This window comes from Dendrobium catenatum, unplaced genomic scaffold (assembly GCF_001605985.2).
Source record: "Dendrobium catenatum unplaced genomic scaffold, ASM160598v2 fragScaff_scaffold_273, whole genome shotgun sequence".
Lineage (NCBI taxonomy): Eukaryota > Viridiplantae > Streptophyta > Magnoliopsida > Asparagales > Orchidaceae > Dendrobium > Dendrobium catenatum.
In genome coordinates, this window is record NW_021318735.1 from 371963 (window position 1) to 384937 (window position 12975).

General features: G+C 38.5%; 1 protein-coding gene across 2 annotated transcripts in view; it reads left to right on the forward strand.

The window, feature by feature from the left end:
• The first annotated feature begins 6 nt into the window (after nucleotides 1–6).
• LOC110115636 (cyclase-like protein 3) overlaps nucleotides 7–12975 on the forward strand; it is a 40765-nt gene continuing 27796 nt past the window's right edge. The window contains exon 1 of one of the 2 annotated variants that reach the window (XM_028693416.1): nucleotides 7–460. In XM_028693416.1, coding sequence (XP_028549249.1) covers nucleotides 16–460 — 445 coding nt within the window. In that variant the 5' untranslated portion in view covers nucleotides 7–15. The remainder of the gene's footprint in view (nucleotides 461–12975) is intronic. The other variant, XM_020848921.2, reaches the window with a different exon arrangement.

Below are 12975 nucleotides of genomic sequence, written 5' to 3' on the forward strand. Positions count from 1 at the left end.
ACCGCCGCCGCTGCAATGGCAAGGATCACTATGAAGTGGTACCCTTCTTTCCTTATCCTGCACGCGCTCTCTCTGGCGATTCTCTGTGCCTCCTCTGCCCACCCAGCCTATGACGACGCCCCGTCGTTTGGAGTTGCCGTTTCCACCGCCGGCCGAGAGGCCGAGCTAGTGGCTTTGAGGAGGGAGGAGTATGACGGCGGGAGGATCATCGACATCTCCCACTACTACAGGGATGACATGCCGGCGTGGGAGTCGGCGGAAGGGGTGGGGCAGTTTCTGAGGCTTCTTAAATCCATGGACAACGGTTCGCTCGCCAATAACTCCGAAATGATGCTTGCCACCCACACCGGCACCCACGTTGACGCCCCCGGCCATGTCTTCCAGCACTATTTCGAGGCTGGGTTCGACGTAGATACCTTGGATCTCGAAGTCCTCAATGGTTGGACATCTTCTTCTCTTGGTCTTGTTTTCTATCTCAACTTCCCTTCGTCTATACTTATGGTCCTTAGCCTTGATTCCTTTCTTTCGTGTGTGATTGTTCAGTAAGGGGAGAGCTTTCTGTATGTCAACTTTATTTTATGCTTCTAGTGATCAATAGTTGTATGCTTTCCATTGACTATCATGCCCATTTGGGTGAGGTTGATCAAATAGTCTTATGAATATTGACCCGGTTTATAAAAGTTGCCAGCTATTAGCCCGTAGTACTTGTCCGACCACCCAAAAGTTATTGCTAATAGAACTTGATCATAAAACTTGCTAAGGCATTTTGTCCCCTCCAAACTTATTAAGGGAATTTATCTCGTGGAACTCGTCAATGGAATTTATCTTTAGGAGAACAATGAGAGATTAATTTTCAAAATTACACTTTGATAGAGTATGCTTTGAGAAGCAATTATACGAACAGGAGTGGTTGTGGGTGGCAGTTGATTCTTAGGCTTCGTTTGGGCAGATTTTCTTACTGCTTTCCAAAGCAGCTCTTTAAGTTCATTTTTTTTTTAAAGCAAAAAAAAAAAAAATAGTGGCAAATAACGGTCTCAAATAAAGCTTTACTTATCTCATGTGTTGAAGAAGCAAACTTTTATGGATAAAGTTGTTCAATTTGTTATCAATGGAATGATATCATTTACAATAGAAAACTTGATTTAGGATGTATCTAGTCTGGATGATTTATAGTGTCTTGATCATTTTTATAAGGTATTATTTGCTTTGGCTCAGCCTATTCAGTATTAGTGTAAACATCATGGTTTTAGCCCATTTCATGTGACTTCTAAGGAGGTCAACTATTCCAAAAGTGGTCAATTATGAGCATGTTTAACTGTAATTCTGAGTGTTTTGAAAATTAGAATGAGAGATTATATGATTGAATTTTATTTTCTTATTTTGTGGAAATAATAAGATGAGAAGTTGTACATAATTAGATATAGAAATAACTATCTTGAAAATAAATAAATTTAAAAATCACTTTTGAATTCTAAAGTTAGAATTAGCCACAACATAAATGGAAGGTTTTTTTAGCGCATATTTCTATAAAGGGAAGTTGGAAATAATAAGATGAGAAGTTGTACATAATTAGATATAGAAATAACTATCTTGAAAATAAATAAATTTAAAAATCACTTTTGAATTCTAAAGTAAGAATTAGCCACGCAACATAAATGGAAGGTTTTTTTAGCACATATTGCTATAAAGGGAAGTTATTGCCTATGTATTGTTAGATTGCTGTAGATAGAAAGCTGATGTTCATGAATTACCGGGTGCTAAAGATTAAAAGGTGTTAGCCATATATGTATCTCAAGTGTAGAAGAAGCAAACTATGATCGATAAAATTGCTTGGTTTTCCATCAATGAATGCTATAATTTAAAATAGTAAACTTGATTTAGAATGGGTCTAGTGGAATTATTCATATTGCCCTAGACTATATACTATGTAAGATATGTCTGTTTTGGCTCAATGCATCACAGATTATTATAAACCTCACAGTTTTAACCAATTTTATTTAACGCCTTAGGAGGTTAACCATCCCAAGTGCGATCAATTATAATCATGCTTAAATGTAGTTTTAAAGGCCTTGAAACATAGAAAGAGAGATTATATGATTGAATTCTATTTTCTTGCTTTATGTAAAAATAAGATGAGAAGTTATACATAAATAAATAAAGAAATCACTATTGTGGAAAAAAATAAATTTAAAAGTTACTCTTTAATTTTGAATTTTATAGTTAACCATGTGACAAATGGAATGTTGTTGTCCATAGATTGCCATAGATGGAAAGTTATTATCCATAGATTGCTAGATTATTGTAGATGGAAAGTGATGTCCATGAATTGCTGGGTTTTTATAGATGAAAAATTGTGTTCAATAGATTTGGGATTATTTACATCCCCTTCACCCTCTCAAGTTAGGTTTTATATGCTATTATGCCCAGCTTATTACTTAGTTTATTAAAACTCATTATTGATAAAGCCTTGGTCTGGAAATCTGCAGTTTGAGAGTTTGTTGAAACATGATTGGCTTAGGTTACTTTATTTTCTTTTTTTTTTTATATGAAATGTAGGTTTATCTCAATATTTCTACATAATTCTAATTACCAATGCACAAGGCTAGAGACATATTATTGTCTACATAATTCTAATTACCAATGAAACATGGAAGGTGCTCTGGTATCACACAAGGAAGAATAAGATGGGGAGCATTTGATTCTAATTTCAGTTTTTAAAATGTAAGGCTGGGATGCCACATAATTGATGATGACAGCCACATCGCCTATGATATGTTGGAAATGGGCTGTTCCTAGATGATCATAGACGCTGTGACAACTATCTGGTAAAAAAACATTTCACTATATAGCAGTCTCGATGTGATGAATGTGCCAATTGATTGTAAAAGATCCTTGGCATCCAACTGTTTACTTATTTTGGTTGAATTCAGAAACTTCTTATGTACCATTCTTTTGTAGGAAAGGGACAAAAGAAGGAAATATCTGTGATATCCCTTTATAAATCATGAAGTCATAAATTGGTTATTTGATGCATGACCTCAACTATTATTTTAAGGCAATAGGACAATGGAGATCAATATTATCATATATGGATTTATTCTCACTATTTTGTACTTCATTTGTCTTGAACTAGGTTTGGGTTCTTGTATGCAGTAAAAATATCCTTAATAGATTTAGGGTCTAATTTGCTCAGGTGTTAAGAATGAATGTGATTGAAGATTGCACACCAATAGAGTTTTGGAGGAATAGAAGAAATGATTTTGGTTTTGGCAATGAGTAGAGTTCGGATTGAATAGGAATTTGAAATTTAAGTACTCTTGTTGATATTCTATTGATGAGATATGTTACCATTAGGATAGCTTCTCCCCAAAGACACCGATGTCGGTGCTAGCAAGATCGATTGGTTCAGCCAACCAGGTCAGCAATCAGCTCAATTTGGGTTTTTTATGTTTTATTGTATTGGTAGCTATCCTAGTCATCAGTAGGATTAGCTCTTATTTTATCCTAGTCATCAAGGGACTCAATTCTTATAAATAGAGCTTTCTTTTTCTATTGTAAGCAGTTTTTTATTAGAAATAAAATTTCAGAGTTCTGTTTCTCTGATTTCTTGCATGTTTTGTATCCTTGAATGACTTCCAGGTGTTGGCTGTTAGACCGGTCCAGCCGGCCCAGCCCCTTGGGCCGGCTTTGTTCGTCTACGCCAGGAGGGCTGGCGGACACAAGAAGAAGGGAGAGGGGTGGGGTCCACTTGAAGTTTGAATTGTTTCTTGGAGCCAAAAGGAGGGGAAGCAAGGGTAATTAGGTCCTTTTGTTTTAGATTTGAATTGTATGCATTAAGTAGGGGAGAAAAGGGGGGATTAGGGTTATGAGATATTTGGTGAAAGTTTTTCTTGTTCTTCTTTGGTGGCTAGGGCTCTAGATTGAATTCTAGAGATTGGGAGAGTGCGATCCTCCTCTCGAATAGAGGATCCTTGTATCTTTGCTATTGTCCTTTCATCTTCTAGTAAAATACAAGTTCTTACTTCGTGTTTCTATCGTTTTTCTCGTGTTTTTCCCACTGTTTGGCTGATTTCCTGCTGTGGACAGCAGTTTGCTGTGAGATCTTTGGCTAAAGTGATTAGGAAATACTTGGAATCAAGTAGGAAATACTTGGAATCAAGTATTTCCTATCATTGGCCACCCCTCATCATCCTTTCCCAACAGCCTTTGGTGGTTGTTCTTCCCTCCACCAGTTCTTAAGGACAGCAGCTCCTTCCTCCTGCTGTCCAGGTGTCCTCCACTGCTTGCTCCAACCCCAAGAAAGCCATGTTCTGTTGTCCCAGGAGCCTTCATCTGCCTGCAAACTCATCAAGAACAATCTCCTGTTCTCCCACAGCTCTCATACGCCAGCAACCACCACAAAAACTCCTCTTCAGCCACCCGTCTAGCCTTCAGCTACCAGATTCCACCAGCCCTGCCGCCGATCCTTCTTCCAGAGCCCCCAGGTCCCCACCTTCACATCAGCAGCCCTTTCTTTCTGCTGTCCGACCTCCAGCCCTTCAGAACTACCCAACCAGCAAGCAGCCAGGAATTTTTTTCATTCCCTTCCTTCTGTGTTCCTCCTTCCGGCAGTCAAGAAGTGTTGTCAAGCCACCAAGAAGGCTGCTATAACTTCTCCAAACGGCAAGGTCTTCCTCCCGGAAGACCTTGCGGTCCACTTCCTAGTTCTCTAAATAACTAATCTTGCCACAATTTCAGCCGCTGTACCCTGCTTCTGGTGCAAGAATTCTGCAACAAGGATTTGTTGTTATCTTCTAGCATTCAAGATGGCCTTTCATTACTAGTTCTAGGTTATTTGTCTTTTTTCTGTCTTGTACAACTATTCTGGAATATTAATGATCGAGCCAGCTATAAGATGCATCTTTTTTTTTTCTTTCAATATTCCCATTTTGCTGAGGGTATTGACATAGGAATTTTGTTGATAATACATTGATGTAGGAGAGAATTTTTGAAAGCAAATTCAAAGTATTCTTTGCCTTTGTCAGTTTTTATAATTTTTACTTTGTACTAAAATTGAGGGTAGATTATGATGTTGAAATTTTTAAAATTTTCTTCCTTTTTTAATTTTACTTTCATTAAGAAAACCCAAATGAGATAAATATAATTATGGATGAAGGAAGTAAACTATACAAGATGCTACTGCTGGCATTGTTGGTGTTCCTAGACATATTAGAGCTCTCTAACCATAGATCCTATGTCGTTAGCAAGCTACTATTGGTGCTAGAAGCTCATCTATGTTGGTGAACTTATTAGTATGCATGGGGAGGGAAGAAGGGGTTTTAAAACCCTGTCTTGCATACTTTGGGTTTCAGAGAATAACCTTGGTAGTAAATACCAAAGTTTATAACAAACTCTAAAAAAATACAAAGATGTTTTAAGCCACGTAACAATGACAACAACATCAAGCCTTTATCCTAATACTGGAGGTCGATTATATTAATCTTTTTTTCTCCATTCTGTCTTGTTAAGAGTCAAATTCTCATTTAAATATAATAAAGAATTTTCATTTTTAATATTTTCTAACCAAGTCTTTTTACGTCTACCTCTATCTTTCTTAATATAAGTCAAATCTAATACATCTACTATCCAAACTGGGTCATCGAATGACTACCATTTTATGTGAGCAATGGAAAACCATCTAAGGTGACTCTCTCTAATCTTATCTTCCACCGTAGCTACTCTAACATTTCACGTATATGCTCATTTTGTATCCTGTCTCTACGAGTAAAGTCACTCATCCACCTGAGCATCCTCATCTCCACAACACTTAACTTAATTATATACTTCTCTTTTAATGGCCAACATTCTGCACCATAAAGCATTAAAGGTCTCACGATAATCTTATAGAATTTTCCCTTAAGTTTGATGGGGACTTTTCTATCACACAACAAGCTGTGGGCTCCAAAAATTCGGCCTCAGCCTCGCTTTTGCTTTTTCTTTTCGGGGGAGTTTTAATAGATTAAGTTATGGGGTAAATTTTAAAAGGCTGATGGGTTTGTAGATAAGACACTACCCAGAGGTTTCGACCTCATTTTGCGAGGACTTTATAATATGAGTTCTGGTTTCCTATAGGCGCAAGCCTCTATAGTTAATTACCCCTCTCGATAACGGGAGAGAACTTTTGATTAAGGCTAGTCGTCAATCAGATATGTAGATAATACGTGTTATCTGGCATATAGTAGCAGCATGGGCTTGGATTTGAGAATTATGTTTGAAGTTGGGAATTTGAAAAGTTTGATATTTAAAATTGGAAATTTCACCATCTTGCACTTAAAGTGGATGGTGGGGGAATTGATGATGGACTCGATCAAGATCCCATGGTTCCATCGTCTCGGGCCATCGTGGTCCCTAGTCTACTTAGTCAGAGGAGGTAGTCGACCCAACCTGACAGAAGGATCCTTGTCGGCAGCCATGGGTTGCTTTGTCCAAGGGTACCTTGTAGACCTGGGGTGAATGTTTGTCTAAGAGAACAAATTTGAATCCAACTTAGTTAACAGATGGCTTTGTGCCCTATCGATTATTTCATATTATTTATATATCAAGGATTTGATGCCATTAAGAAACATATTGGCTCTGGCCATAACCGATATTTTGTGGTGCCATTTGACGGCAAAACCACTCGGTTCAAAGGGTCCTGAGTCATAACCGTTTATCCTGCTGTGCCATTTGGCGGCAAAATTGCCGGTTAGAGGACACGTGACGCGTTCTTACTGGCAGGAGATTGTTTGAGAAAGGATCCTAGTGATATTTTCGACTAGGCATTTGGCTCTATATGAGCTTATTTATATCAAATTTATCCACCTCGGCAAACTGTTGCGGAGGGTGAATGGATTTTATTTTAAGTATTTGATAGTATTGAATTTCAATTTTAAATATTTTAATTTTGAATGATTTTTTTATTTTGGTGGGTGTTTGGGTAGCATTTTTAATCACTTGAAATGGACCCCTCCGGTTGAGATTTTTTATTCAACACAATCATCATCATGGTGTTCGGGGTTATTTTCATTTGTGAGTTGAACCTTGTCGACTCTATCACATTATCGACAGATGATGCTATCAAATATTTCTGTAATTTAATTTTTATTTGAACAATAGTATATTTTAATTTCTTTTCTTTTCTAGCTATCTAATGATGGGAAATCATCCAATGAACATGGTAGGTTGTGCATAGGGCTTGGTAGACCTTGGTTTGTTGGCTCGATTGGTCCTTTGGATGCTGCTGGTTCACGGGTTAGTTGTTTGGAGCCTTTGGTGATAAATGGAGAAAGTTGGGGTTGAGCTAATTCCCTTAGTTGTTTGAGCTGAAGTTTAGTAGCTCATTAATGTTCAAAAGGTGGCTCATTATGAAGGATTCAATTTTGGGGTGGACTTGTCCCTTCTCCGTCCCCTTTCTTCTTGTCTCTTGGGAACTTGTGGCTTGTTTTAAATGATGGCTGAATTATGTACCTTGAATTCATGTGGGGTTGCTGTTTCCGAGCATTGACTCCTTGGTTCCCTCATCGGCTGCTGGTTTTTCGAGCCTGGGGAAGTTTCCCGTGGCTTTGGCTCCTTGGTTCCGTGCGGCCTCCTTGATTCCTGTGGTTGCTCCTTCGGTTTCTTAAGCTGGGCTGTTTTTTTGTGAAAGTAAATGGGAAATTCCATAAACTTGGTGCTTGGGTTCTTGTGGAAAATTAATGTATGTGACTAATGGTATTCTTCTATCTTGCCTTTAAATATGATAAGTTGTTGTGAAGGAAGGGAGTTGATTATTTGAGCATATTTGCTATTGACCTGCGGGTTATTGGAAAAGCTTGCGAGCTTGTTCCATTCTTCTTTCTCATCCCCTCCAGAAATCTTGCGAGCTCTTTCCAACCTTTCTTCTTGGCTTTTAACCTCTTTCGTCTCTCCGCAAGTTCCACTCCATCTGTATCCTTCTTCTTGAGCTTTGGTGGTGATTGTTGGTTGACTTGGAAGCATTTGTTGGGAGAATTGGACGATCTTGCAGTGGTGGACCATCGGTTTGCTAGCCCTATGCACTTATCTTATTTAACCTACAATTCGATGCATGTGAGTAACCCGCTCTGACGGTTGTCTGATGATAGCGTTGTTTTTTCTTTCTTTGTTTCCTTAAAATCTCTTAGTGTTTTCTTGTTGGATTTTGAATGTTTTAGTTGTTTGCTACTATTTTAATAGAACCTGGTTTAATTTTTATCCATTGTTCTCTTTGTGTCGGTTTTCTTGCTTGCGTTTTTACATCAACAGAGGATCGGGTTTCATAGGCTTTATGCCTTTATTATTGAATTCTTTTGATTATAAGCCTTGAAGACGTAATATGAATGCATTAAAACAAATATACTAGTCTCAATCGTATATTTGTTTGATGGTTTGAACCATATCGACTCCTATTGATTCGTATAGAAAGATCGGGTTCGAACTTAAATTCACTTATTGACCCGCTCAGCATCCCTAGACGCCACGTGTGTACTAATAGCACGCTCGTCAGGGCCCATGCGGGTGTTTTGGGGCATTTTATAATTATTTGATGAACATTGTCAACTCCTATCTACCTGCTTAGGAGGATCGGGTTCAAATTTATTGACTCGCACAGCATCCCTAGATGTCACATGTATCCCTACAACATGCTCGTTGGGGCTCATGCGGGTTGTGATTGCATTTACCCATTTTGTGTACCTATGTGTATACAAATTATGGTGTATGTGCGGGGGTACTTTAAATATTTATGAATGACTTCTGTCCGCTTGCATAGATGTTACAGATCCAGTGGCATGTTATAGCAGCTAATGGATTAAGTTGTTTGCTGCTTTGTTCAGGCAGACTGTCGTGCACTATTTGTCGTTTTCTGCAAGTGAATTCATTCTAGTGCACCAACGAATCTCCTGCTTTATATTTGTTGATGCTTTGCATTCATTATAGTTCTTTCATATTTGCTTGCAGATAGTGTACTATGTGTACAATGAGTTTCCTACAATAACTCGTAGGAGCTTGCGCTTGTTGTAGTATTTTAATATTTGTACGTAGAAAGTATATTGGATGCACGACCACTGTTCATCAAGAAACTTGCAAGCCTCAATAATCTTATCCAACTCGATGTTCAGAACCTGAATGAACTGAGATTCACTCACTACATAATGATTTGATCTGGCTTTCTCTTCCCAAAACTCATATAAAAATTTGTAGGCAACACCCAATGCCTTGTAGTTCGAAGTTGATGGCCACTGTCTTAAACTAACAATCATGGCAATCGAAGATACTTCGAACAATCCAAGATAGTTGTGGGAGGTACCCATTACTAAAATAATTGTTGTAGTTTTTTTTTGAGATGAGGGAATGACAGGTATATTTTTATATCTGTAATTGTGAGTTTAGGTCTTCAGACTCTACAGTAATCTTTGACAATATATTTGTGAAATATTGATCATTAGCTCCAGTGGGCATGATGCAGTGTATGCTGACATCTACTTGAATGCATCTAGATGTATCACGTTGTTACATTCACTGTATTTTGAATCCCTTTGGCTGCAACTGACATGCTGAATGTGGATCTTCTAGTGTCACTCGTAGGCATTTATATTTGGTGTAATTATGGTGCATTTTATTCGCGGACGGTAGATTGGATGCATAGGGGCCTTCCACGGTAGATTGTGGGTACTTGCATTTGTTGTGTATTGCCCTCCCTCACTTGCAATGGATCTGCACATTCATCCTTTTTACTTAGACGAATTTCGTATTCATTTCTCCTATTTGGAATGAATTTCAATTGTTCTATAATATAGTTAAGGATCTCCAATTCTTCCACCAATAATATTGTGAATCTTGCGAATAGAGTTCCTTGCGGCAGGAGACAATTGGTGTAGTATAATTCATACTTTAAAATTGCGCAATTAGAGGCGCTCCTTTACGTAATTCAGCCCCCAAGTGCCTCATTGCCTAAGAAATTTTGGGTTCATGTGAGGCTTACGCCTCACGGGCTGAGGCGCACCTCTAAGGCGCTATTACGCAATTATATGTGAGGCGTATGCCTCTTAAAACCGGGTCCCACCTACTTAAAATTATTTATTTCTTTTAATCTTCCATTCGGCTCTAACTGAACCGAACGAAAATCTCTCGCAAGCCCTCTTCCGTTCGCAAAGCTTCTGCTCGGCTACGCTTAGGATCGCTTTCTGCCGCCTCTCCCGCTGACGCCACCTCACGCCGGTGAGCAAGAAGGGTCCGGCTGGCCTCTACAAGCACTCCATTATTTGTTTTAGCTATTTTTTTTAGTTCAAGGAAAGTTTTTTCAAGTTATAAAAAATCTAGGGTTTTCTATTTTTTGAGATTTTTTGTATGTTTTCGCATTTGTGCATTAGGAAATATGGTTGGGGCAAGGAAAAGACAAATACGTAATTTTTGGAAATACAGTGTACAAGTTGATATAGGAGGCGGCGAGAATATGTATGTGTATTTAAAATGCAATTTTTGTGATAAGGTGGTGAAGGGAGGAGTAACTCGCATGAAGGAACACTTATCCGTCTCACATAAGAATGTAACACCTTGTGCGAATGTTCCGGATAACATGGAGGAAATTACAACTTATATGAAAAAGAGTACGACGGCCAAACATTTATAACAGGAGCAATTTGATGAAAGGGTCGAACATGGTGCTTACTTCGGGAACTAGAGTGGAAAGGGATCGTCCTCCACTATACATAATAGAGGTGCAAGGGGTCCTATGGACCAGTATGTGACTAATCCAGGAGAAGATAGAGGACAAGCACAGATGATGTGATGTAGACAAAGGGGGGTCAACTCATGTAAAAAATAATTAGATTTTTGGCTTCCCTTGAGTCCACTAGCTCAATCAAAATTGAGTTGAAATTTTAGTTCATTTATGAGCTGGTCTTTAGTTCATTTATTGAACTAAGGGTTAGCTCATTATTAGTTATGATTTTAGCTCATAGTTATCTCATAATAAATGTTCTTTTTATGCTTTTTATGTTTGTAATCATGTTTGTCTCTTGGAATTCCAAACCGGCCTTTGGAATTCCAAGATTTACTTTTCCCATGAGGTGGCTCCTTGGCTTCCTCCATGACCTTTAGTATTTTGTGCATTTTCCCCCTTGGATTCTGGCCGGCTGCTGGTTTTCTCGTTCCTGGGCCCTTTCCCGTGACCGTGCCCCTTGGTTCCGGGCGGTCTCCTTGGTTCCGGGCGGTCTCCTTGGTTCCCGTGGATTCCTCTTCGGTTCCTTGGCTTGGGATGTTTTTTAGGTATTTTAATGCTATGTGATGTTTAGAATTTCTATGGGAATTTATTAGGTGTCTCTTGGTATTCCTCTTTCATACCTATAAATATGGAAGGATTTGTAATGTTTGAAAAAAGAGAATGATATGTTATTTTTGGAAAAGCTGTAACCTGCGGGTTTTCTTCGGAAATCCTGCGGGCTCTTTCCACCCTTCTTCTTGGCTTCTAACCTCTTTCATCTCTCCGCAAGTGCCACTGCACCTGTATCCTTCTTCTCTAAGTGAAGCAACTTTAGGGTGTCGTCAAGTGATTGAGTCAAGTTTGTAAGTCGGTTAAATTTTGCAAGAGTCATTGTTGTAAGTCTTTTGATTTCTAGTTTTTATATTTTATTTGAAATATAAGAGTTTGGTCTTCCCCTTTTTCTTTGTCGTTTCATCGTCGTTCCGGTTTTTTATTAGTCTTGCTGCTTGTGGGCGAAGGGTATAGGCTCCCCTATATTTTTTGCCTGCATCATTTGGTATAGGCTCCCCTATATTTTTTTAATTTCTTCTTTTTAGTTTTATTGTAAGAGTTCGTTCTTCCCCTTCTTCTTCGTCGTTTCGTCATCGTTCCGGTTTTTTATTAGTCTTGCTGCTTGTGGGCGAAGGGTATAGGCTCCCCTATATTTTTTGCCCGCATCTTTTGGTATCAGAGCAAGTTAGGAAGTCCTAGGTTTGTGATTTGTCAAGTTGTAGTTTGTCAAATTTGTAAGTCTGTCGTGAGTCCTATTGTGAGTCTTATAATTTTTGAGTCTTTTTTGAGTCTGTCAAAAAATGGAAAATACAAAAAATATGGCTATATTCAAGGAAGAAAGCGATCAAAATAATCCTGATGTCCCACTTCCATTGGACAGATGAATTTCTATAGAAGGTGACTCAACGGATCCACTTCAAGATCGTCTATACAAGCTTCAGTATCACATGTTCTTATGTGATCAAAAATTCGAGAAGTACAAAATGTATCTACAACAATAGTTCGAAAAGGAACATGAAGAAATTTTGAAGAGATTTGGTGAGAAACTCAAAGAGCTGGATGAACAGTATGAACCTCCTCAAGGGAATCAACAACCAACTCATCAGGAGCTGTGTTCGCAAGAAGTGGAGTTTGATGTAGACAAAGGGGGGGTCAACTCATGTCAAAAATAATTAGATTTTTGGATTCCCTTGAGTCTACTAGCTCAATCAAAACTGAGCTGAAATTTTAGCTCATTTATGAGCTGGTCTTTAGTTCACTTATTGAACTAAGGGTTAGCTCATTATTAGCTATAATTTTAGCTCATAGTTATCTCATATTAAATGTTCTTTTTATGCTTTTTATGTTTGTAATCATGCTTGTCTCTTGGAATTCCAAACCAGCCTTTGGAATTCCAAGATTTACTTTTCCCATGAGGTGGCTCCTTGGCTTCCTTAATGGCCTTTAGTATTTTGTGCATTTTTCCCCCTTGGATTCCGGCCGGCTGCTGGTTTTCCTGTGCCTGGGCTCTTTCCCGTGACCGTGCCCCTTGGTTCTTGGCGGTCTCCTTGGTTCCCGTGGATGCCTCTTCGGTTCCTTGGCTTGGGATGTTTTTTAGGTATTTTAATGCTATGTGATGTTTAGAATTCCTATGGGAATTTATTAGGTGTCTCTTGGTATTCCTCTTTCATACCTATAAATATGGGAGGATTTGTAATGTTTGAAAA